Consider the following 27,636-nt stretch of genomic DNA (forward strand, 5'->3'; position numbering starts at 1 on the left):
CCACCGTTTCACAACACTTCGTCCTACCTTTACTTCTAGTGGCCCAAAGTAATCCACTCCGACAAATGTAAACGCACGTATAAAAGGAGTGAGCCGTATTTTAGGCAGTGGCGCCATCATTGGTGCCCTCGGAGTTGCATTTCTCACCTTGCACCGTTGACAGTTTCTTGTTATTTTCTTGATTAGATTTCGAAGTCCAGCTATGTAAAATGACTGTCGCATTTCATTGTGCACAGTTTCGTTATTTCCGTGAAGTAGGCGTCGATGGAAGCTATCCGTGATAAGTATAGTGATGGGATGTTGCTTATGCAAAATTACAGGAAATTTAGCAGAATATGACGCCTCTGGAGCAGCTTCTATTCGGCTTCCCATCCGGATAACACCATCTGCATCGAGAAAGGGATTCAAACGATAAAGGGACTAGATTTACTAATTGTCCCGTCATTCATCATTATAGCCAATTCGTCGGTATAGATTTGAGCCTGCGCTTGTCGTAATAGCGTACTTTCAGCTGCTTGAATTTCACGTGTATGCAATACTGAACATCTTTCGTTGTAGGTTAACTTCTTTTGCAGAATACTAATTGCACGATGCACGTATGCAGTAGCTCTTAACAGCCGATTCCAGTTAGAAAACCGGGATACATCAATGAGTTGTGGCATTACGGTACAGTGGTGCAGGAACACAGGACGTAGTTCCTCCAAAGTAGTACTCTTATTAGAATGAACAGTATCAGTAGGCCAGTCCTTCTCATTTTTCAACAAGAACTCCGGCCCGGAGAACCAGCGATTGCCGGCGTGGAATGTTGGCCCAGAATTCCATTTCGTGGCCTCATCAGCGACATTTAGACAGGTGGGTACATACCTCCATTCATCGATGTTACTAGACGAGAGTATTTCTCCAACGCGAAATCCGACAAATTGATGATATTTTCGGCTATCTGAACGAAGCCAGGCCAGCACAGTGCTCGAATCCGTCCAAAAGAATCTCTTGTCTATCGGGAGCGTCATTGATGAGCAGATGGATTGCATAAGGCGGGTTCCCATCATAGCCGCTTGCAGTTCCAATCGAGGGATTGAGAGTGGCTTAAGTGGCGACACTTTAGTTTTGGAAGCTATTAACGTGCATCGTCGCCCTCCGATACAATCTAATACGACATAGGCGGCACAGGCATAGGCGGATTCGCTTGCATCCACGAACATATGCACCTGAAGTTCTTTTAGGGCATTGGATGGCATATCGCCGAAGTAGCACCGTGGCACCCGTACTTCATTGATGTGTGTTAGCAGTTCCAACCAACGGTACCACATATCTAGCAGATGTTCGGGGATAGGATCGTCCCAGTTAGCACCACTTCTCCAGATTACCTGCATAATAACTTTTCCGTGGATGGTATAATGGGAAATAAATCCTAGCGGGTCGAATAATCTCATAACTAGCTGGAGCACCTGCCTCTTCGTTGGCGTTATACACCCACTAATCAGCATTTGGTTGTTTAGACATGATACACGTAAAAAAATAACCTTATATGTTATGGCAAAAAACCATTCGAAAATACTTATACTCTTCATTATGCCACCTAATGAATGGTCCCATATCAAAAAGCTAATAACATTCATAAGTTAATGAAAAGTATAAGTTTCCGAATGTATGTGGCTAATGCGATGTATAAGTTTTTTCTTATACATGTCATTAAGCGCCTGCTTTGGCAAAAAAGTATTAGAAATATTAATAATAAACAACATTAAATTTTTTTACGTGTACGTCGAATGTGAATATGTCATTTACTGGATCCCATACCAATCCCAATACTCGATCGGCCGTCATATGCTTGTCGCAGTTGATTGGCTTTCCAGACGAAACACCTGTTTCTCCGATTGCATGTAGAACCTCCGGTGAATTAGATTTGAACTTCTTTACTTCGAACCCAGCGGCTGCATGTATAGTTTTGACTTGATCTACGAGCTGAATTGCTTCCTTCACCGTATCTGTGCTATCAAGAAAATCATCCACATAGTGGTTTTCAATGATAGCTTTGGCAGCTCGTGGGTAGGCCGCGGCATGTTCTTCAGCATTTCTGTTTTAATAAACTGTGCCGAACAGGGTGAACATGTGGCACCGAACGTGGCGACATCCATTATGTATATGCCGATTTCTTCGGCAGGATTGTTTCTCCACAAAAACGTTGGTATTGTTTATCAGCTGGTCGAATCATAATTTGGTGGAACATTTCGCAGATGTCGCCACAAACTGCGATACTGCGTTCCCGGAATCTAAGGATTACTGCTATCAACGACACGTGAAGATCGGGTCCTTTGAGTAGCATGTCATTTATGCAAACACCTTGCACCTTTGCTGCTGCATCCCAAATCAGTCTAAGTTTTCCAGGCTTTTTGGACTAGTTACCACACCCAGTGGAAGATACCACACGTGTCGGGGGTCTGTTCGTCGAAGTTCTTCAGACGTCGCTTTGTGCGCATATCCCTTTTCTATGTAAGCCGCTATCTGTTGCTGTACATTTAGGGAAAGTTCTGGGTTACGTTCCATGCGCCTTTCCAGACTTTTCAAACGACCCTTTGCCATGGAAAAACTGTCTGGAAGCGTTGGGTTGTCTATTTTCCAGAGCAGTCCGGTCTCATAGCGGTTTACCGGATTACCATGTCGAACGGTTGTCCGTTCTAGAATTTGCAGTGCGCGCTTTTCTTCTTCAGCTGCAGGTCTGATAGTAACAGCGCTCTCCTCAACTGCGAAGTAGCATCTCATAGCGTCGTGTAACGACTGGTTGGTCATTATTTCATGGTGATGAACGATCGATTTTTTCGTTTGTTTTGGTTTACCTGATTGTTTCCCGAATACGGACCAGCCCAACCTGGTTTTGACGGCGATAGGTCCTTCGTTTCGTCCTTCTCGTGTTTTCAGTGAAGTTAGCAGACGTACGTGTTCAAGTCCGATTATCATACGAGGTGCGACATCGGAATAACTTTGCAATGGTAGCCCAATCAAGTGTGGATATTTAACAGACAGAATTTCGTAGTTGAAGGATTGCTTCGGTAAATTCAGCTCGCCGACGGTCAGCACATTATCGATGGTGTATTTTTGTTGCAAGTTTTCTCCCGCGATCGTTAAACTTATGCACTTGGATTCCTTCTCTTATCTCGAAACGTTTCCCGTCCATGAAAGCCAAAGGGATGAAGACGGTCCATCCATGCCTAGATGCCCGGCGACTTCGGCATCGAGTAGAGTTGAACTTGACCCTTCATCCAAAAATGCAAATATATTGACAATCTTGCCATTCCCGAATAGTTTCACAGGTACGTATCGGAACAGTGAGAATGTGTGACTTTGGTGATGGTTCTGATGGATTTGCACGTCGTTACTAGCGATGGGGTTCTGTTCTAGCTGCGGAGCATGCAGTAGTTGATTGTGGCGCGCTCGACAACCTTGAATGCCACATTCTCTTTTGATCTGCACGGCCATCTCCGATGCGTCACCAAACAAGTTCTGCAGAGATTCTTCAGATGAATAACTTTCCATCGAGCTTCGACGGTCATGGCTTTAAAGGGTTGGCAATCAAAATGTAATGTGTGGTTGCGTCGCAATATGAACAACCTTTATCCATCCGCTCTTGTGGTGCGGTTTCAGAATACTTTTCTTGATCGTCGGACCCGTGCGGTGGATCCTGTGCATGAACAAATAGCTTCTCCCTTTGTTTATCTGGACGATTGCCTCTCGGGTGGTTTTGGTATGCATCTGAATTTACCAACAGGTCTGAAGCCAAACACACTAAATTTGATATAAAGCTGTTGAAAGTCACCAAGTTGACATCCGTATGTGCTTGCTTGAAGCCGCTCCACTGCAGCTTAAAGCTAGTCGGTAGCTTTTCCACCAGCTCGTTGAGTAGTAGCGGATTCTCTAGATGTTTGTGTTGTTGTGAAACGATCATGTGGTCTATGAGATTCTGTACTTGAAGTCCGTAATCAACTATTGTCTTCAGATTTTCCGCCTTTGGACCAGGCGTAGTCCGCACGTGTCTTAAGAGCGAGTTGATTAGGATTTCTGGTCTTCCATATAGCATTCGAAGTGTTCCCATCACACTGTCCACCGAGGAAGGAAGCAACAAGCGGCTCCTCACGGACTCCAGTGCATTTCCACGGAGGCATCGTTGAAGTCGGGCTAAATTTTCTGCGTCACTGTAGCCACAGACTTGCGTGGAGTTGAGGAAGCTACTATAAAATATAGGCCATTCCTCGGGGTCTCCAGAAAAGATTAGTAGGTCTCTTGGCATGACTTGTCGAGCGGCGAGCTGTGACGGTGTTGGTCCGTACGCTCCGGGGTTCACATGATAGTTATCCGGTGATGTGTGTTCTATCGATGACATCGCTGGATGAGGTTTCGGAAATGTTGTAAACGGTGGCAGTTGTGACTCATTTCGCTGCAAGTCTGCCGCATCCAATTTGTCTGAAATCGGTAACGGTGCGGCACTATGCTTGACCGGTGCGTTGGAACTAATCGATTTGAATTGCTGCGTTACATTAGCTGGTGAAGTACCATTAGCATTGGACGTCAGTGCTTGATTTTCGTGATTAATGCGAGATTTGACCGTTGTCGTGTTTTTTATCGGTGAGGAAGATTCGGTTAGCGATTCGCGTCCAATGGAGACCTGTTTATCCAACTTCCTTGAAACTGACTGTGTTTCGAAGGCAGGAATTGCCATAGGTAATCCTCCGGGGACCGACTTTATTATGTTTGAACTTTCTACTGCTTCCCTGCACCGAGTCCGACTTCGTTTCCAACATCCGACACTGCTATATTTTCTTGTTCTAGCCATTTTCCAGTCTATCACGTTTTGATCTTGAATCTACTTCGCTTCTGTTGCTGATCAGGTCATCTTCCTCTTCGAGTTGCATTAGCAATTCAAATTTCTCCTTCAAGTACCGTTCCTCTTCTTCTAGCTTCTTCATCCTGACTCTATTTTGTTGTTCTAGTAATTCTAGACGGAGCTGCGCCTGTCTCGACCTTTTGCTTGATGCAGATGTGTAGGCTGAAGCTGTCGAGCTGGATCCGGCAGCTGCTTGAGCCTTAAGTTTACAAGCTTCACAGGTCCAAGAGCGGTTCGATCCAGCTATGGAATCGGAGACACCTGCGCATCCGTAGTGCTCCCACGCATCACAAGCGTCACATCCGACCATGTTGTCGGCATCGTCTGGTCTAGTACACTTCTTGCAGTGTCTGTTTTCCGAGGAATCTTCCATTGTGGCGTCTCGGAAATGAAATCTTTGAAGATTGTTCTCGTACCCGAGGTGGCCCTTCGATTCAAACACCGTTCTGCAGTTGCCAGCGCGGCAGCTTCAAAGCTGTAAATTAATTATTATGGATTATTATAGGTTTAACAATGTTCACAAATACGGAAGTATACATTTCAGTGTTCACCACGTTAAGCGGGCATTAATCGAGGTTATGTTTTGCTCCCTCGGGTGAGAATATTCTGTAAAATTAGACATAGTATTATAGATTTGAAATTAACGTATTTTGAACGTAACAATCGTTCACCTCGATAAAATAAAGTTATTACGATCGAGATATAGCGTACTTAAACTGCAAATAATCAAGTTACTTAATTTTAAACTATAGCTTCACAAACTTCGTTTTGCTACTTTGACGTTTGCTCAAATTATTTCAGTCACGGGCGTTCGAGGGAGTGGTCGGTAGCATCACCTTACATGTGCCCAGAGAGTTCGGCAACACTAATTATGTTACTGTGTGTACCGTTCTCAAAGTTCTATGCAAAATTATCCTAGCCCGGATTCAGGAGAAGATCGATACGACTCTCCGGCGGCAGCAGGCCGGATTCCGTGCCGGAAGATTCTGTGTGGACCATATTGTAACGCTCCGTATCATTCTGGAGCAGGTCAACGAAAGTGCTCATTTATTTAAAAAAAAAATTATATTTATTTGTTGCTAATACCCTGATTTCTTTTTTTTGGCATTTTTCTAATTTTTCATGGAAAATTTCTAATTCTTAATGGAAGTTTTATTTTTCTGCCAAAAGAAAAGGCCTATTTTTGGGTTAATATTTATTGCGGAATTTAGGTTATTTCAAAATAAGTGTACTGATGATTGTTGATGATGACAAAGAAAGCTAACGTCAAAAACTTAACGAATAAATCATTAGTCAAAAAACTAATCTTTTTGGTCTACTGTCATTTTTCTTTCTGCAAAAATGGATTGATGTTTCGAAGTGTGTAGTGGATTTGAAATGCAATTTATATAATTGTAACATCCTCGCATGATTAAAATTGCATCCAGTGCAAATCTCGAGGCGAGCAATGTCGGTGCAGTTGGTAGATTCGAGTGGAAAAGATGACTTGAAGACCCAGTTTGTGACTCGCGAAGGCGAGTATAGATTGATGACGCTGTCGGAGTACTCACGGCCAAATCGTGTTGGATATCAAAATAATCAGAGCAACCCCCAGGTGAGGGTTTCGTTAGTGACACTTCCATCGTCAGCGCAGCAGACGACGTCCCAACAGCAGAAAACATTTGCCGAAAATGGCAACAATCCTAGCGGGAACCAGGTTTCTGCGCTGTCTACAACTGCTGGGTGCGGAGTGACACCGGAGAGCTCCAATGGCCGCGAGCAGATCCATAACAACATTGCTGGTGTTGCTGGACTGTCACCTCCCAGCTGTTCTCCGTCTGTTGGGGGCGACCGAATTTGCTTCAATTACGGAAAGGAACTTTATGTTTATGCTTATCGTGGAGTGAAAAAGGTAGGATAAATTAATTGATTTTATTACATTCAAAACTTGATTATTTGTTTTATGTATTATGTATTTATCAACATTGAATACAAATCCCATTTTACTGAAAATATTTTCATAAGGCAATAATATAAATAAGTCATTTGAACATTATTTGGAAAAATTACATTAAATTCCTGAAGGATTGAACAATAAAGACAATACAGTGCTTTATCATTTTTAACAACTCTTGCAAAGGTATATTCTGTATTTTATTATCTGGCAAACAAAACAACCAAATGCCAGTTGGTACCGAATTTAGTTTTCAAGTTAAATATTTAGGAATTATTTTAAACTGCAAACTTTAATGGAATTCTCACTTGATTCAAGTTTTTTTAGATAGGTCATTATTAGATCCAGAATCACATATACCTATATTCTTTTATTATGGTTGCAAATGTGGGAGAAAATACTTGTAATGACTGGATGAAATCAAATTTTTACCACAACCGAATATTTAACAAAAAAAAGCAACAGATCGCAGTAAATGACGGGTGTTGGGAACAGAAATTCGTTTAGGATTTTTTGAGTTTAATGAATTTAAAAAAAATGTCTTGTTGGAACTAGTGTGACAGGTCCTGGTATAAATGTATAAGTTTCAAAGGGACAATGACCAAGCGTTTTCCAGGAGGAGAAATGAATATTGAAATGAATCTGTTTAAAAAAAAACTATAGGCATGATAGTATATTTATTTTCTTGGATAGGCAAGCAGCATCAACTCCTTTGCCATCTTTCACGTGTACCTCAAAATTGGTACTGGATCTATTTGCTTACTGCCACTCACAGTTGTCTACCAGAAATGCAGTTAATGTGTACTGGGTACCTGGACATTGTGGAATTGATGGAAATGACGAGTTGTTCAGGGCTGGGTCAACCAAACAGTTTCTAGGAACATAATCATTTTCTGTAGTCTCCTCGAATCCAATCAAAATGTAATTCAGAAACTATCATTTTTTCCTCTCCTAATTCACTTTAGACAAAGACATCGAAAACATGTGTTTCGGGGAGGAAAATATTTATGAAATACTAGCAGACCCGACAAACTTCGTTTCGCCTAAAATCGATATATTCTCTGATTAGTTCTCGAGTTATGTAGAAATTTATGTTTTATTTGTATGGGAGCCCCCCTTTCCAAGAGGGGGAGGGGTCTCAAACCAATTTAAGAACCTTCCCCGGCCCCAGAAACCCCTGCATACAAATTTTCACGCCGATCGGTTCAGTAGTTTCCGAGTCTATAAGGGTCAGACAGACAGAAATTCATTGTTATGTATATAGATGAAAAAATATCCACTGCCTACCGGTGGAAATCGAACGCACACCTCCCAGTACGATAGACGAGTGCTCTACTATGCTACGGTTAACTCAATGCTACCCCAATTAAGTAACCCTAGCGGTAATGTGATAGATACGGTGCAACCCCCTACGGCAATTAGCAGATCAATCACACTCATCCATACTCTCTCTTCTCAAACACATGCTTTCTGCTTTGGCCCACAGTATCAGGGAGTGTTAATTTACCAGCCGATGATTGCTACAACGGCTCATATGGGCTGTGGGCTTCGTGGCCATGCCATGCGGTTAGCGACGTCAATCGTCTAGACGCATGTGCTGTGGAGTGTGGGTTCGATTCCCGCCTAGGTAAGGAGAAAACTTTTCCACTGGATGTTTTGTAAATGTCCTGTCCGTTGTCTCATGGTAGATGTTGAGTCTTCAATCTGTGCGACCTCTGGTCGAAGACGGTGATTCTATCTTTTTCCATATTGATAGCATATGACTATTCGGTCTGAGTGTGAGTGGGAATAGCCATAGCTTACCCTGGAACTGGTATCAGGTATCAGGACGTCGGCTTCAAGGGCACGTCCATCTCAATTTGGGAGATTTGTGCCATCACCTTCACAGCCTTTTTCATCACACACCTGACGGAAAAGTAAGTAAACAAAAAGGAAAGAATGTGATTGGGAGAACAAAGGGAAAGTTTGGAAAAGGGCCATTGAAGAGGGCATACAACGCATAAGCATAAAAGAGCTTATAGCTCCTTACCACAACGGGTTATGAACAACAAAATACTATGAAGGTTCTGGTTTCGGAAGTCAATTTCACTAAGGGCCAATTTCTTCACCTCCGCTTAGTGCTTAAACCAGGTTTAAACGTATGGGTAAGCAACGCTTAAGAGTTAAGCGGGGGTGAAGAAATTGGCCCTAAGTAACTCAGTACATTCAAAGTTAATTGCCTATATGCCGGGTATTAAGCCACCCAATGTGGAAATTAATTACTATGTCTGAAACTTGATTATGCATATGTACAACATGTGATAGATTTAGTTCGGAAAAGGTATTGGAGGGTAACCGCCCCTTCGGTGGGTTTTGATCCCACGACCCCATTTCGCTTGACAGATGCTTTCCCTTCTAAGCTACGAAGGACCTCCGACGTCCACCGCAGCTTAGCGGGTACTGATGAAACTTTGAATGTACTGAACTCGAGTGGCGATCTCTCTTCGCTTGTGTGGTCGGGTTGGGATCTGACGACCAATCTGGCACAACCTCACACAACCCTACTTCATTGAGCGCCGTTGTTGATGAAGCAAGTGTGTAGGAGCCGGACAATACTAAATACTCATCCTACTTGGTTGGCATGTGTACAAAAATACATATGAGAGAATTAGTTCTGAAAATGTATTGCGAGAGATCGACTGGTACCTGGTGCTGGGAATTTGATTTCATCAGTACCCGCTAAGCTGCGGTGGACGACGGAGGTCCTTCGTAGCTTAGTAGGGAAAGCACCTGTCATGCGAACTGGGGTCGTGGGATCAAAGCCCACCGAAGGGGCGGTTACCCTCCAATACCTTTTCCGAACTAAATCTATCACATGTTGTACATATGCATAATCAAGTTTCAGACATAGTACCTAAGTTACTGTTTACCAAATATTTGGAAACGCAAATGCTCATAGACTTGTCAGTTACATATGAGATGACAATTGGATTCCCGACTATCACAAACAGATGATTCAACGCGTTAGCCATGTGATAGTACAGTCGGCAGTGACCTGTCAAGGCCAATTTCTTCACCTCCGCTTAACTCTTAAGCGGTGCTTACCCATACGCTTAAACCTGGTTTAAGCACTAAGCGGAGGTGAAGAAATCGGCCCTTAGACAAATTACCTAAATAGCTTGCTACTACCGGAGATGGCTCCCGGATGTACAATTTTGTTGGATGACATGAATCCAGACTACTCCAATGCCATTTGTGCAGAGTGACAGCCCAAGAGTTGATCAAAAGCTTCACCCAACACTCGGATATTGGAATAGCTGGCTCTGGACCAATAAAGCTAATTCATTTCCAGCTGTGGAAGAATGGCCAGGTATCCATATAAGGTGTAAAGTATTAACTGAATTTAGTTCCTCAATTTGAGATTGACATGCGATTACTAACTTCGACCTTGAGTTGGCCAAAGCGAGAGCTTTAATAAGCTGCCTGACTATCAGAACAGAAGTATATTACTTTGCCCATAATGTGTTGCTGCAGTGCAGATTGCACTCCACACATGATGGCAAATATTTCCGCTTGAAAGACAGTGCAGTGTTTACCCAGTGAGTGTGGCTGTTCCAATCTCAGGTATCGCGAATAGACGCCTGCACTTGCCCTACCTTCGAGAAAGGAAGCCGTCAGTGTAACACACAAAGCTGTCCGACAAACTTCTCTCCAAATAGCCAGATGTCCACTCATCTCGCAAGGGAAATTGTGTTGAAAATGTCCTATCAGGTAAACTACTAACGTGTGTGAGATTACTTGAAGCAAGAAAAATTTTGTCCCAATTAACCATAAGCGGTAACAACGAAGTATGTGTAGAACAGGATTCTCTTCCATAAAACCGAGTATCCTTAATCGGTAAGTACAAGAAAATGCTTCTTGTTTGAGATGTATGTGTAGTGGAGCCACGTCGAAGAGCAGTCGTGGGATTTGAAGAAAATGCATCAGTTATTGCCATTAGGCACATCCTTTGAAGATGGCCTAATTTATGCTGAATTGTCCTCACTCCCCCTTTTGACACCACACAAGACATCCATAAGCTAAGATAGGTCATATAACTGTTGTGTAAATCAATTTGATATATTTGGATTGAAGACCCCAGGTTTTACCAAAGGTTCGTCGGCATTGGCCGAAAGCCATACACGCCTGATTCTGAACTCAATGTTAGGAGTCCAAGAAAGCTTAAAATTTAAAATTAGACCCACGTACTTTACCTGATTAGTTACATTGATTTCAGAACCAAAAATATGTAATGGACGAATACCATTACGGTTACGTTTTTCCGTGAAAAGAACAATAGATGTTTTATTAGGATTAACGGAAAGGCCATATTGGCGACACCAACTTTCAACTACCTGCCTACCTACCTGAAGAGCGTTTTGCATCAGGTCGAATAAGGCAGTAATGCACACACCCACTTAAATGTTAGATAGTCATCGGTAAATCTATAGCTAGGAAAACCGCCATTATTGAGTAACCTAAATAGCGTATCTGCAACGAGATTCCACAAAAGTGGAGATAATACTCCCCCTTGAAGACATCCGCAGACACTAATTAATCTTCTAATCGCTGCTTGACGTAATGTCGAGTGGAGATGTCAGTTTTTAAGCATCTGGTGAATCCATTTGGTTATTATATTAGGTAGCCCATGACAACGCACCCTTGAGGTTAGCTGCGTGTCCTTGCAGCACCGAACATCGTAACTCGCTTTTTTAGAAGAACACCTTACCACGCCCTAGGTCCTCGGAAGGTGGGAAGGGTCGACTTCGCGCCTGTTTCCCTCTGCACGACTGGTATCAAGAATGATGATGCCGCGTGCACCCCAAATTGACCTCTCTGCGACAGGGCCTATTCGCCAACACACAGAGGGACTTGCCGACGCGGTACATACGCCTGCCCCAGCCTTGACGAGGACCCCTTTCCGTCCTCGGGCTCGGAATCCGCCCGGTTGACCGACGCAGCGAAAGCGACGATACCATGTTGTTCTTCGCGCGGCCACTTGTTCGATAAAAGGATCGAGTTCGACCACATGGCACCGGTATGGCCCATGAAGCCGACTCCGAACCCTTGGACCACCTCTTATTTGCGCCTGAACTAGCCATCCTTGAGTCCACGCGCCACCTTCTGTGTAGTTCCAGCCAACTTCATCTTTCGGGCGAGACCAAGTAAGCCAGCTGCGTTACCTGAACTGTGATTTTGCAGCACGCTTAAACGCCGGGCACATCGAACCCCCGCATGGGGTGCTTGCTGTTTGCAGCTTTGCTGGAACAAATTAAACAATTGGGAGGATTCGTGCAGCATTGTGCCTTATGTCACTCCAATCCGCAGCGTCGGCATAGCTTGCTTCTGTCAGGGCCCTTGCAATCCCATTGCTTGTGCCCCGGTTTCAGGCACTGGAAGCAAACTTCGGGTTGCTCGTATATGCTCACAGGGCACACCGACCATCCCACCTAGACGCTCCCTAACTTGACTACATTGGAGGCGTCCGCTGCAGATAGCTGAACCAATGCTACCTGCGTCCCTGCCGGACCTTTCCGTAGCCGAACGGCTGCGGTGGGCGCCTCCACTTCACACTGTCGCCGCAGTGCCGTGACGAGCTCTGCGACTTCGGTGATCTCGTCCAGGTCTTTACCAATTAGATTCACCTCCGTCGTGAGTGCCCTCACCTTGACCGTCTCGCCTAGGACTTCCTCCGCCGACTTCTTGTAGGCGGCGCCCTTTTGCGAGACGCCCCGTTTCAGCTCGAGGATCATCTCGCCCATCCGGGTACGTCTTATTCGACGTACATCGGCGCCGTGTTCACCGAGTTTGACGTCACTCCTCATCGCCTTCAAGACGTCCGAGTACTTAGCCTCGTCCGTCGTGATGACTAGAGCATCGCCCCTGGAGCGATTGGCGCCTACCCTAGACTTCTTGCTATTTTCATTCGCCTGGGCCTTCTTTTCGGACCTTGACGTCTTCGGTTTCCTCTTGTTCTTGACCAGGGTCCAGGAGGCGTCACCCCCCTCTATTTCCCTGGTCTGGTGCGGCTGAGAGCTCTCAGCCTGTCGTAACCCCTTACCACCGTCTTTCCTGGGTGGACGGACCTTTCCAGGTTTCCGCCCTCGGTCGATTTGGCCTTGCCCGAGTCCACGAATCCTTGTGCCTCAGTCTGGGTAGACCTCGACTCCACGGATTTCACAGGTTTACACTTGGCCGTCCCGACCGCCCTCTCCAGCTCGGCGTCCAACATCGACTTTCGAAGTTTCAGCAAGCTCCTCTTGAGGTCCTTACTGATATTGTGCTTCGATGACGCAAAGTCGATGATGGCGTCCAGCTGTTCCGTCGCCACCTCGAAGGCCGAAAGCCCATCGCGTTTGCGGTTCATCGCCCCCACAAGCCATGGGCCGTCTGTAACCTCTACCGGCTTAGCCGAGAAGAAGGTTAAGTGACCCACGCTAGCGCTGCGCACTGAGCTGCCGACTATTGCCTCTGGCCTCCTAGGCGGAGACCTGAACAATCCACCTCTTGCGAAGTGGTTGTCGCCTACCACTACCACTACTACCACTAATTAGTTTTCCATTTTGGTCGTGAAAAGAGGTCCACCACGCCAGAGCCCAGCATGACGCTGTAAGGGACAATTATTGTGGAGGGTGCCCAGGTACCCCACAGAATCCGTTAAAGGCCTAGCTCATTATTCAACCCCCTGGCCATGCATCCCTTCGGCACGGGTCGCTTAACGCCTTGGGATTAGGGGTTAGGGACGATGGTCCCTTTGGTCGCACTCCCTCACTCTAGCTGATGTCAGAAGGACAACAGTGCCCAGGCTGCACTACCAGCTAAGTACAAAACCTTTAGTTGGCGGTCGATTGTCATCGGAAGACCCGTGGAAGCGTGCGATTGGAACTTGTGAGGGCCAGAGCTGTGTAGGTCGCTCCTTCCCAGATGTCAACTCACCATTTCGCAGCCCGCCCACGCAAGGTACCCAGCATCAAATGTAGTCGTGCACACGTATACGTATGAATTACTTCATTTGATACAAGGTACCTTGCGTGGACTCAGTAATTTAGAGGAAGTATTACTAGTATTATAGGTGATGTTTTACTGACTGCCTTGAAATAAATAAGTTTGATCGAAAATAAGATATTCTAATATGAACATGCAAATGAAACAAGATGTAGGTAGGAAACCAGCCACTGTTGGTAATTCATTAGTCATAATATCAGCGATATTATCGAATCAATTATCGTCGATATCGGATTTTAAATATCGGTTATTGTATCGATAATTTCTTCCCGATATTTATCACTATTATCTGATATATCGATATTATCTCTAGCCCTAGGCTGGCTCATCCCTAGATCTAGAGAAAAATAATGATTCCCAAAAAAGCAAGATATCGTCCGTCAATTATAGAACCTTATTTGGATAATATCTGTTTAGGCTGTCGCAGTGGCAATCTGTGAATCCATGTGTCAAATTTAATAACACTCCAATGGGTCTACTCTACTCAGTTAAGGGTTGAATAAACTGAATTTAGATTTCGTACTCAGCCATATGTGGCAGTTAAATGTTCATAACATATATGGATATGAAATCCACGTATTTGCTCATTTTACTTCAATATCAATTGTTGGCTCTTGAGTAGCATACCTCCCTTGGATATGTTATCTTGTTGCATTGAGTGGGCTTATACCATTAGCACTAAGATGGCAACCAAAGAAATATCCTGTCGTAGTGGTATCACATGTTGACAATTGTTGTTTAGTGCCGCGTCACATATCTAACATTGACGCATTGATTTAACGCATGTGCCTGTGATCCAACGGACATCGTATCTTGAAGCCTTGAATGGTAGTGCAATCAGTCTGAGGCCTTTTTCATCAGTGAGAATAATGTGGTAATACTTTTCTGATGCATTTCCTGATTGCGATGAGTCGTAGCTGCGCTTTAAACTAGCTAGATAGGTTGATTACAAATGTGTTCAAGGTTATCGACATTCGTAGACTGTTGGTTTCACTGAGTAGAAGTTTCATCAAAACTAGGAACGTGGCGCCAGTCATATATTATAATGATGGTATATGGACAATCTTATGACGGCTTCATAATGTTTACTAATAGATAGAGCTTTACTGTGTCACCGAAAAGTGAATCCTAATAGCTGACTTATAACTACTCCATGGTGTCTCGTGAAGGTCAATTCTTCGTAGTCGGTGATTTCAATGCTAGACATTCCCACTGGAACTGCGCTAAAAGTAACAAGGCCGGAAATATTTTGTATCAGGAAGCTGTTCGCTCGAGTTTTAATATCAACTTTCCGGATTCGCCAACTTTTCATCCAACCGGAAGGGGGAAACCATCCACGCTGGACCTCGTCTTATCCAACAACATTATCGACATGAGTAAACCAATCGTCCTGAATGAACTCTCTTCAGACCATTTGCCCGTTACCTTTGAAATCAACCTCACAGACGTGGCTGCGGCACACACAAACACTGTTCGTTGTTACGCTCGCGCCGACTGGCAATTTTTTCAAAGAATAGCTAGTAACAAGTTGAATCCCAATGACCCGGTGGTTGCCGACATTCTGGACGCAAATGGCGCGTTTTAAATTTACATGGAGATTAGTATGGAAAACGTACATTTTTACATTTTTGCTATTAGCGGCTTCAATTTATCATCAATCACGTGACTCAATACGTTAGTACATAGTCTGGAAGATGCCGAAAGACTTTGCCGAAGAAGGTACGTAGCTGGAAGGTCTACAAAAAATGTTATTACGTTTCTAAAATTAATTGTTCAAACCATATGCAAGAAATCAATGTTTCTGCCAGCACTACCGGACGACCTATGGTTATCGAAGGGCAAAACCCATCTTCCTTCTTGTAGGATTTTTTTCTTTGTGAAATGATTCCGGATAGCTCCCATTAGCTCTAAAGCCCTATAAGATCAATTATTTTGAAATAACACTCAGTTAAATTATTGGTCTACGTAGTTCGGCAGTGCTGGCAGAATAAACGATTTTTTGCATACGGTTTGAACACTCAATCTTCGAAGAGTTTCGTGGACGTTCCAGCACCGTGCCTTCTTCAGCGAAGTTTTTCAGCATCCTTTGGGTTATACTTTAACGCAATGTGCCACTTGGTTTACGATGAACTGAAACCTCTAGTAGTAGAAATGCAAAAAAATACGTTCTCCCATACTAATTTCCATACAAACTTCAAACGCGATGCGGAAAGCGAGGAAGCCACCAATCGGTCCCAAATTCTGCACAGTTGTTCAGGACCCAGAATGGCGTTGAAAAACCATTGATTTGAAAAAATGACCAGGACGCCCCACTCTAATGAATCACTGTCAAACCGTATCCGCAATGATTGCGCGGATGCCCGCTTCAACAAATTTGAAGAATCGTTAGGATCAATGTCTCGTGGCGATATCAACATTTGGCGCATCACCAAATCAATGAAAAATAAGTAAGTACAGCCCCCCACTGCGAAATGGCAACACCCTGCATGCATGTCCCAAGGAAAAAGCAAAATAGCTTGCCAAAACTTTTGCACAAGCGCATAACAATCAAGCAGCTAGTGAATGGGATACCATTGAAGCAGTCGAGCGATCCGTCGATCATATCAACCAGTCATTACCGGCCAACGATAACGACTGGTTGGTTCGACCTAAAGAAATAGTGAAAATCGTACGCAACCTTAAAGCAAAAAAAGCCCCCGGCCATGATGGCATCCGGAACTGGTTCTTGAAGCATCTTCCTAGGAAAGGCTGTGTGTTTCTCTCAAAAAAATGTTCTGCCTGTCTAAAATTATGTTACTTTCCTACCAATTGGAAACACGCAATAGTTGTTCCCATACCAAAAGCAAACAAGGATGCGTCTTGTCCCTCGAATTACAGACCCATAAGCCTTTTACCAACTTTGAGCAAGATGTACTAAAGAGTAATCTTAACACGAATTGACAAGCACTTGGAATCCACCCGAATCATCCCGAACGAGCAGTTTGGTTTTCAAAACGGTTTCCAACGGGGGAAATCTTCTGGGTTAATGCTGCTCGACGTAGAGAAAGCTTATGACTCGGTCTGGCACGAAGCGATACTGCACAAAATGCTACTCGGGGATTTTCCTATGCTAATTCTTAAAATTGTGTGTAGTTTTTTGACGGGCCGAACTTCAGACCCAGAAGAATCAGACCCAGTAGGAATACCTTTTGGAGTTCCCCAAGGTTCTGTGCTAAGCCCAACCTTATACAACATTTTCTCCCCCGATATCGTCAAAGTTGACGGGGTACAGTATTACCTGTTTGCCGACGACACTGGATTCATTGCTTCACATCGCGACCCAAATGTTGTGATCGACAAACTTTAAGAAGCACATGACTCGATTCAGAAGCACCAAGAGAGATGGAAAGTTAAAGCCAATCCTGCCAAATTTCAGGCGATCTTCTTTACACGTCGTCGAAGCCCGAAATACTTACCGCAGAGACACGTATCTTGCAACGGTGTTGAAATTCCATGGTCTCGCCTGAATCCCAGCATCAAGTTATTGCTATACAAAACCATCTTCCGGCCTACGGTTGCGTATGGCTTCCCTGCCTGGTATAACTGTGCTCAAACTCACCGCAATAAATTACAAGTCAAGCAAAATCGCCTACTAAAGATGATACTAGATTTGGACTTCCTATGACTTTGACAATAAAATGACAAAAATGACTTCAAAACCTTACGAAGTTAGGCAGCATATAACGTCTCTGACTATTTATGAACGTAATTCCCTTCGAATCCGTTACAACAGCGTCTTCTTGGACGACATGTTCCGCATACGGCTGGCAAACTGCTTCGAAATGAATTATGCAACGGTATCATCAAAGGCTTGGTGCAGAGGTCTTTCCACAAAAAAGTCATATTTTGGTTCTTGAGTAGCATCGTAACCAGGATTTATTTTAATATTACGGAAAAATCCCGGGATCCCAGAATTTCCCAGAATATGAGACTTTTCTTAACTCGAATCTCGGCAAAAGAAATGGTGCTGGGAAATTGACTCTCTGAAACTAACAGGTTGGAATTCGGTAATAGATATTTGATCAAGAGATATTTGTCGTCATAATACATAATACAACTAAATCTCTCAGACACCATTCTGAAATTGTGTAACTATTGTAATAATTCTTAAATATGATTTGATAAGGTAACAACAAATTTAAAAAAGCAAGCCAAGGTCTGATAATTTTTAGACCAAAATGTTAATAACAAAATTTAAGTAAATAATATTTTATTTGCAGGCTTCGGATTTGAGCAAACCAATTGATAAAAAATTGTACAAGGGTACAAATCCCAGCTGTCACGATTTCAACGCAGCTGCAGCTACGTATGAAGGTGCTCCACTCCTAGTTGGATTCAGCACAGGTCAGATACAGCTAGTGTATCCCGGAAGACGAGAACAAGGCAAATTGTACAACGAAGAGGTAAGTAAAACAGCTAGAATTTTGATAGACTGGCATTTTACTAAACATGTCGCCAGTTTTTTTTTATTTCCAACCGTATTTTTTCATACGCCGATTCACGAACATGCCTTACAACAACCAAATAGTAAATCTACATCGACATATCTTTATTTTGGATAAACTTTATTTGCATAATTTCTCGGTGGTTAAAAAAATAGACACGCTGATTGTTGAACATAAATGTCCAATAAATGATAACATACTAATTATTTCGTTTTTGATATGCTTATTTACAGAGATTAATAGATAAGACGAAAGTTACCTGCTTGAAATGGATACCAGGCTCAGAAAATCATTTCTTGGCGTCGCATGCTAGTGGTTGCTTGTACGCCTATAACGAAGAACTGCCATGCACACCCACTACGCCAAGTTATCAGCCTTATAAGTGCGGTGATGGTTACATTATACTTGCGTGCAAATCTAAATCGACGCGTAATCCACTGTTTAAATGGTGCTTTGGTCAACAAGAGAACGCGAGCATAAACGAGTTCTGTTTCTCCCCATGTGGCCAGCACTTGGCGATAGTCTCACAGGATGGGTTTCTTCGTGTCTTCCATTACAGTAACATGGAGTTGATTGGAATAGCACGATCCTATTTCGGAGGTTTTCTGTGTGTCTGCTGGAGTCCGGACGGAAAATACGTTGTTGTTGGGGGTGAAGATGACCTCGTTACTGTATACTCCTTACACGAACAACGGGTTGTCGCAAGAGGCCAAGGTCACCGCTCCTGGGTATCCGTTGTTGCTTTTGACCCATACACAACGTCATATTCTAATTGGAATGGAGAAGATTTTTCGGACGATGATAATCCTATAAATGACGGTTATAAGCATTGTTACGTGCCCAATAAACATGCTGGTAGTGAATCAATGACGACGGCTGGTTTACGTCGTCCAACTTCAGCTTGTAGGAATAGTGTTTCTACGTCAGACAAACTTGCCACGTGCTACAGACTAGGATCGGTGAGTCAGGATACTCAGCTATGTTTATGGGACATAACGGAGGACGTTCTAAGGCAATCTATTGGCCGCCTAAGTCGTAATTTAAGCCTAGCAGAACATACAACATGTAACCCAAAAAGGTAAGTTGCTCCAATACTGTTTTTGTTATGGCTAATGCTGTATGAATATTTCCCAGTAAACCATTTCGCAGAGATTGGCTCGTTGAACAAAATGTACACTGTTAATATTATTTTCAGTTGGAAAATAATTCTAATTTAAATTAGCGTCTTGGACAATAGTTCAGATGGATGGATTCGGTCAAGGGAGTGAGAATTTATATCAATTACATAGTCGCCGCGAATTACAAATTTGCCTTTTATCCACCAGACTATTCGAATTATCACCATTCTTTGATTTTTTCGAATGACTAGGCCGTTACTCCACGAATTTGTTAAAGAATGTTTTGGAAATCCTCAAAATTTTTCGGAAATATTATTGTCGCCCTCTAAAATTATTATTTTTAAGGCAAAAAAAATCCGAGGGAGACATAATGACATTTGTATCGGTCTTATCAGGCTAAAAGTAGGAAGAAAAAATGGGGAGCCATAAAGAAGAGAACTAAAATTTATAAAGGGAACTATGATTTTATTTTTCTAGTCTAACTTAGACTGATTATACATATCAATGGTTGCTACTCCGTGATTGATCAGAAGGGATGTACCTACAGTGACCTGCATAATAAAAAGCCCACTTGCCGTTTTTCATACAAAATGGTCAACTTTGGAGATCTAGATCTCGATTGCGTGTGAACCAATTTAGCTGAAAATTTGACCAGAGCTCAGATATAACTTGAATATTACCACACCTAAGTTTCGACCATATTGAGTCATTATCGCGGTAATATCAAAGCGATTTTTTTGACAAAAAAATGATTTTATAATTTCTTGAAAACCACACCCTTTAGTGTACAAGTATATTCCGCAAACTTTTTTGTATTGCCAAAATACGCGTTTTTGCTGAATAAGTCATCAGCTTACAACCTATAGAATTCAAGATATTTAAAAAATAAATTTTTGCCAAAAAATTCATTTTGGTATTACCGCAATAATTTTCTAATCTATGAATCAATATTTTCGAAACTCAGGTGTAGTAAAATTCAAGTTATATCTGAGCTCTGGTCAAATTTTCAGCAAAATTGGTTCACACGCAATCGAGATCTAGATCTCCAAAGTTGACCATTTTGTATGAAAAACGGCGAGTGGGCTTTTTATTATGCCGGTCACTGTAAATTGCACTTCGATCCAAATGAATTGTGGTTGTGATTTACCATCTATTCTCGAAGAGCACGTTTCAGCAGCTCTCAAATGTTGATCAATAACGGCGCCGGCCAAGTCCTTACAGTCAGTTTGGAAAGGAAGGGAATGCTAGTGTGGAATTATTGTTGCTACTAGAGATTGTTCATTTGAATTTAAACTGACCACGTCATCATTATTTCTAAATTGAATTAAACGTACACATCTTGGTATACGAAAACGGTAAAAAAACATAACAACTGTACAAATGATGAGAATGTTCAACATATAATATCATCGAAGCACAGACATAACACTTGTGAAATTCTCATCGTTCACTGATTTACTGGACAATTTAAATAATCATTAGTTGGCCAATCGATCAATCGTGGCGCGCGCATCGGATTTGTTCTAGTTTTACGTTTTTCTCGTGCTGCTGTTGTCAGCGATGCATTAATGTGCCCAGACTGCACTACCAGCTAAATACGCAACTCTTAGCTGGCGGTCTTTTGTCATTGCTCGGCCCGTAGAAGCGTGAGATATAAACTGGTGGGGACCAGAGCTATATTGGACGCTCCTTCCTTGATGTCCCCACCGTTGTTTTGGTACACATAGAATATTTGAATCACTGCGAAGTGTGTTTTATATAATCAATATTATATTGTTAAGGTAAATTGTTATGCATGTGTACAGTTTCTTACTATGCCATCAATATTATTTAATAATGGAATATGTTATCTTTCTTTCAGTGAATTTCCAAATAACGCAAATAATGTTGGAAAAACAGCGACATCTATTAAAGACTCGTCGAAAACAATAGCTAACGCATCATCAATCGATGATAGCGATACTGTGGATAATGCTAATATTAATGCAAAAAAAATATCTTTAACTAGTAATAATATAAATACTGCTATGAATTGTGATGATAGTAATAGCAACAATAGCAGTGAAAAGGGTTCAACAACCAGCGTTGACGGCAAGCATGTTAAAAATCATGTAACTAAAGAAAATAGTATTGTTAATACAAGTAATGTATCTACTGTCGTCGGATCTTCTAATAAAAAAGATAAAGATAATCTCGGCGATAAAAACTCAAAACTAGAATCGAATCATCACCACCAGCTAACGTTGAATTCAATTACGCAGCGATTTTCAAATCTTGGATTTGGCAACAGCGGCACCAACAGCAGCAATAACAGCGAAAAAAGTGAAAAATCAGGCAAAAGCAGCAAAAGAAATATCATATCGCTTACAGGCAAATCCAGTATCAGCAATAACCTACACAATAGTTCAAATAATAATCATTTCCAATATTCTAACTCATTGAACAACAACAGTCAGGTCAACAATAACGTTGATCAAACTATTTCCACTTCCTCGTCTAGCAGCGGTGGAGGCGGAGGAGGAGGTGGTGGAAGTATATCTAACGCGATAACATCAATTATGACTGCATCGCTCACGAAAAATAAACGCGGCGATGGCAGTGGAACGACAGGTAGCGGTACTAGCATAATATCATCGTACGATCCAATGAAGCTAATTGGAACTCCGGCGTGTCCGAGATTCGACGATTGTCCAGTATTAGAACCATTGGTGTGTAAAAAAATTGCACACGAACGATTGACGGCATTAATATTTCGAGAAGATTGCTTACTCACAGCGTGCCAGGATGGATTTGTGTACACGTGGGCAAGGCCTGGTTACATCGTAAGTATTACTATATATTAGAATAGTGGTATCAAAATATTTCATCTTTGTTAATATTCTTGATTATCTATAGTTATCATTTAGAGGACAGGGTCAACGTCCTTGATCAGAAGTCGCGCAGACTAATCCCCATAGTACATTCAATTTTCTTTCTAATATTCATCTCGATAGTTAATATAATAAATAGCATAATCTGAATAGGCTAAAGATTTCAAATTTAACATCACTTAGCTATGTTCTCTTGAGATCAATTAGTCATCTAGTTCGGGTCGAGACAATTGTTATTATTTTTTAAAGTTGAAAATAGGGAGAAAGACGGCTTTGGCAGGTTTTGTTCTATTATTGGCAGGGGGTTTTTGTCGACCAAATTTTATGAAATTTGGCCACAATATTCTTTGATATGCAAAGAATGTTAAGGCCAAATTTCAGCCTAGTCAGTCATAAAAAACCCCCCTGCCAATAACAGAACAAAACCTGCCAAAGCCGTCATTCCCCCTATAACAATGTAGGTAGGTAGTACCCACTGTGGGGATAGGCTCATATTCAACTATTACTACTTTGCTACTTACTCCCTCAACTAGGGCATTTCCGGCTCGCAGCTTAACGGAAGATTAACCCCTTTTGTTTTTGATTTACTGCTAACAATCAAAATTCACTACACACAAAATTCAACTATTATTGCTGTCTGAAACTGAAAACTGATTGCGATGTTAATTCTCGATAACAAAATAAGTAATCATATGAATATGTCAATTAAGAAATTTACAGCAAAACTAATCAAAATTAATTAATCATAAAACATATAATAGATTTTGATCCAGATGTTTCAAGTCGGATCAAAAGGGACATGGTCCCACCTTTCAGACACGTGGTGTCTAAACATGGTTGTTTAAAAAGTTTTTGCATAGGCTCGGGTTTGTACAGACTGCCGACTGTTTAGAATGCATGAGCGAGGTAGAATTGGTGAAACATATAATATTGCCCGCGATTGCATGCCATGCTGATTGTTCGTGGCATGGATATGGTCCCAGACAATCGCATAGAGAAGATGTGTCGGGACGCTAACTTCCATCTAATCTGTGACGGAGTAAAATTATATTGCCATCTCTTTTTTTTATCATGGAAATTTCACGTTAAAAGCGGGTCGACTCGAAACTTTATTGAGTAGTTCAGCTTTTTACTAAAATATAACTAAAAAAATTCGGAAAAGAGAGCCAATTCAATTTTACTCAGCCACTGAGCAATTCAACTAATCATGTGGTCAATGACGTATTGAACAACAACAGCCGCAGTAGACACTCTTGTGATGCTGTGGACATTTAGCTGGTCTCAAATATGTCGCTGCTGATCTGCGGATACCGCTGGTACAATGGTTAAGCTTAACACTACCTCTGGTATAGTCATACCAAGGTCATTGCGGCTCATGTGTGACAGTTGTTGTCTGAGCGCTCTACTCCTTATCCAGTTTCTGCGAACGGCAATGGCCGCCAACTTGCCTGTGCGTTAGTCTCTTAATTTGGGCGTGGTGGCACTGTGTGCTCATGCAGCACTTGTTCTAAAATTCCAGCCAGTAGCTTACGCTTGTTCACCGACTGAATGACTCCCTCATTGGTGGCCGTGCAACAAATTTCCTGACTTGAATCCTCCTGTCTGAAATTCAACCGCTCGACGACCATTACACCTAGATGTTTTATTAATTCCAATCAACAGGCTAAATTTGCCCCAATGATCTTAATCAGGGTTTAAATCCCAAGCAGAAAGAGAAAATCTCTACCTTATCATGTCTGTATACACTTTCGATAGGTAGCATACCGTGAGAGACGTTTTTCGGCAGCTGTTACGATAATGAACTGATTCGGGGGGCTACAAACCATGATAAATTTCTTTGATTAGGCCCCAATTGCGGGGGGCACCGGTTCTGCTGATGCATTTCAACTTGTTTTACACAGCTGTGCGAAAAAAATATGGAACTATAGATGACTCAGGATCCGCACCGACCGACGGTATGTCGTGCCCTCCGACGGTAATCCGCATCCGCTGAATCACTTTGCAGTTGCTGACTACCACAACTTCTGTTTTGTGGTTAGTCAGTTGCAGCTTCCCGCATAATCATTTACCGTTTTTCGGTAACTGCAAATCTTCACGCCTTTTGGTAACTTCAGCGCCGTTATACATTACGTTCCACAGTGTTGTGGAACAGCCTCTGTAACGCTGATCGAGTTATGCTTCGAATTCGTTTCGAAAATTTGAATCCGGTTCTGGAAATAGCTCCTGGGTCCTACATAGGAAGTCGGGGACCCGCATGCCGTGCAGTACTGCGTCGATGGCCTCCCAGCTGGCACCCATAAACGCGTTTGGCGAACCAATTTCCGCACTTCTTCTTTTTGAATGCTGTCTCTCATTAATTTCAACAGTTGCGCTAGCTTCATGGAAAGCTATCTGACACTCCCCTCGGACCGTTTCAGACCTTGCCCTCTGAAACCGTCTCTGGCTCTGAACCATCCAGCAGGAAGGTTTGCTTCTACAAGTCCTTCGTGTTTCATCTTCGTCCGCTAGTCCTTTTTTTTATATTCCGTTTATTTAAGGCTCACTCGCCGCATCCAGCTTTACAAAGCCGATATCATTCATTTATTTAGTCAACATATAAACAGATAACACTGAATCAACAATTTGACGCCACAATACACGGTTCGAGGCCGCATTTCTCCATCCTCGAATACGCCTCACGCTCGCCAAGTCGTTCTGCGCCTGGTCTGCCCATTTCGCTCACTGCGCTCCACGTCGTCTCGTACCTGCCGGATCGGAAGCGAACGCCATATATACAGGGTTGTTGTCCGGCATTCTTGCAACATGTCCTGCCCATCGTATCATTCCGGCTTTAGCTACCTTCTGGATACTGGGTTCGCCGTAAAGCTGGGCGAGCTCATGATTCATTCTTCGCCGCCACACACCGTCTTCTTGCACACCGCCAAAGATGGTCCTAAGCACCAGTCTCTCGAATACTCCGAGTGCTTGCAAGCCCTCCTCGAGCATTGTCCATGTTTCATGTCCGTAGAGGACAACCGGTCTTATTAGCGTCTTGTACATGACACATTTGGTGCGGTGGCTAATCTTTTTTGACCGCAGTTTCTTCTGGAGCACGTAGTAGGCCCGACTTCCACAGATGATGCGCCTTCGTATTTTACGCCTGACATTGTTATCAGCCGTTAGCAAGGATCCGAGGTAGACGAATTCCTCGACCACCTCGAAGGTATCCCCGTCTATCGTAACACTGCTTCCCAGGCGGGCCTTGTCGCGCTCGGTTCCGCCCATAAGCATGTACTTTGTCTTTAACGCATTCACCACCAGTCCAACTTTTGTTGCTTCAGGTTTCAGGCGGGTGTACAGTTCTGCACCTTGCAAATGTTCGGCCGACAATGTCCATGTCATCCGCGAATCAAATAAATTGACTGGATCTGTTGAAACTCGTGCCACGGCTGTTACACCCGGCTCTCCGCATGACACCTTCTAGTGCAATGTTGAACAACAGGCACGAAAGTCCATCACCTTGTCTTAGTACTAGTACTAGTACTAGATCCCTTCCCATTTTTATTACCCAAAATCTTCTTCACTTTCTCTACAATTTCAATCTGTTACGCGTTGAGGAAACACTGATCCGTACAAGTCTTTTTCGCAGCTTTCTCTTTAATCCTCTTCGAACGCCGGCGTTTGTTAGTTACCTCGGTGTACTCGGATGATGAATAGGAATCGTTGTTTTCGATGTCGGTCCACTCGTCATCGTTTTGTGGTCGTTCTTCTGCTGTGGGTTTATTCATGATTGCAGGCGATGATGGCTTATGGATATTGTTTATTGGCGGGAAGCCGACCTGACTGAAAATCTCGTCATTTGAGGTAATTGGTGACGTCACTGTTGCTATTGTGATGTTTGCTTCTTGACAAGTTTTTTTTCGGGTGCACTGCCTGATGACACCGGCGACATATTTTTGGCTGATTACAGTATGTTACCATCGTATTATCATTACCATCGTTACCATCGACGGAATATGTTGAAGTAAATTCATTCGCTATAACACACCATTCGAAATCCCCGGAAAGTAATGCTTCCATGCTTCGTTCCGGATAAAAATAACCTCACCATACTTGAGCATGGACTCGTGTACGGCACTGTGACTTATCTTTGTAGGTAGATCGTGGATTCTTACGACCACCGCCTTACTATCAACGTAAACCGGAATTTTGTGTTCCTTCTCTTTACACACAATTACTCGCTTGCCATTGTGCTCGGATTGATAGCGCAAAGCGCTATCCGATAGTCCAAAGCGCACTTCTTTATTTGTCAATCCTATAAGAGCACAATTACGGGTGTTATGAATCTGAATGCTTTTAACATGCGCGTAATTAATCTTTATTTGATCTTCTAAAAAATGTTTAACCTTTCCAACATCGGGACGAATAGGCAGCACACTGAAATCGATCACCAGTGTAGATTGTATTTGGTAATTAGTAATAATAACAAACGTTGTATTTGGTAATTAGTTATAATAACAAACGTTAGCAAGAGAGTAGCAACGAGAACGCGTCTGCCGTGTGTGATGGCAAAATAAAAACTGTCCGCTAGTCCTTATCTCTCGTCGTACCGTTGGTGTTCGTGTTCCAACACTATACCGGAAGCCCCTGGTGATCACTATGGGCAATATTCCTCACTCTCTCTCTTCAGTTAACGTTCCTCACCAGCGACGGACTGCAGAACGAGACGTTGATTATTGACTCCTTGCCATCAGGGGTCTGATGTTTTGGTTGTGTTTTCGTAGTGTAGATGCAGTCTTGTTTCTTCTGCTTGTCGTTTATGGCACCTATCTCTTTCTTTCCCATGATTCTTCTTATGGCTGTCAGTGCGGAATTTTCTATGTTGGCTACGAAATGAACTGTGGTGGAGGTATACAAGTGTCAGTCCCGTGCTTGCCATATCTGCGAAATGTACTAACGGTACCTTCGTTGCCCAATCTGACTTCCAGTTTTGCCAGCGCCTTCATCAAACTGTAACCTCTGATGTTAGTCAGTATGTTTCCCCATTCTAAGGCCCAAGCATTATGGAACGATTAAAAGGTCATAATTATATTGTTTTTTGTGCAAAAGTGTATCAAAATCTGGAATGTGGCAGTTAAGCCCTGAACGCAATATAACGGAAAGTCGACGGTAACGGCAAGATTTGACAGAAAATATATGGGTTATCTGTCAAATCTTGTCGTTCCGTTATAATGGCCCGTTTACATATGAGCTAGTTCTAGCGGACAATGCACTGTCTGACAATACTAGCGTGAAATTAGCGTAATGTAAACAGGAATTGTCATGTGCTAATAGTGTTTACATTATTGGC

General features: G+C 42.8%; 2 protein-coding genes across 2 annotated transcripts in view; one reads left to right on the forward strand and one right to left on the reverse strand.

The window, feature by feature from the left end:
- Positions 1-404: 404 nt before the first annotated feature.
- LOC134206637 (uncharacterized) lies at positions 405-1,433 on the reverse strand. Its single transcript, XM_062682367.1, has one exon. The coding sequence runs from the start codon at positions 1,431-1,433 to the stop codon at positions 405-407; it is 1,029 nt and encodes a 342-aa protein (XP_062538351.1).
- Positions 1,434-6,170: 4,737 nt separating this feature from the next.
- The window catches only part of LOC134205296 (WD repeat-containing protein 20), a 28,491-nt gene continuing 7,025 nt past the window's right edge, over positions 6,171-27,636 (forward strand). The window contains exons 1-4 of the mRNA XM_062680434.1: positions 6,171-6,770; positions 18,095-18,277; positions 18,553-19,397; positions 21,299-22,259. Of these exons, the coding sequence (XP_062536418.1) occupies positions 6,327-6,770; positions 18,095-18,277; positions 18,553-19,397; positions 21,299-22,259 (2,433 nt within the window). The 5' untranslated portion in view covers positions 6,171-6,326. The remainder of the gene's footprint in view (positions 6,771-18,094; positions 18,278-18,552; positions 19,398-21,298; positions 22,260-27,636) is intronic.

This window comes from Armigeres subalbatus, chromosome 1 (assembly GCF_024139115.2).
Source record: "Armigeres subalbatus isolate Guangzhou_Male chromosome 1, GZ_Asu_2, whole genome shotgun sequence".
NCBI lineage: Eukaryota > Metazoa > Arthropoda > Insecta > Diptera > Culicidae > Armigeres > Armigeres subalbatus.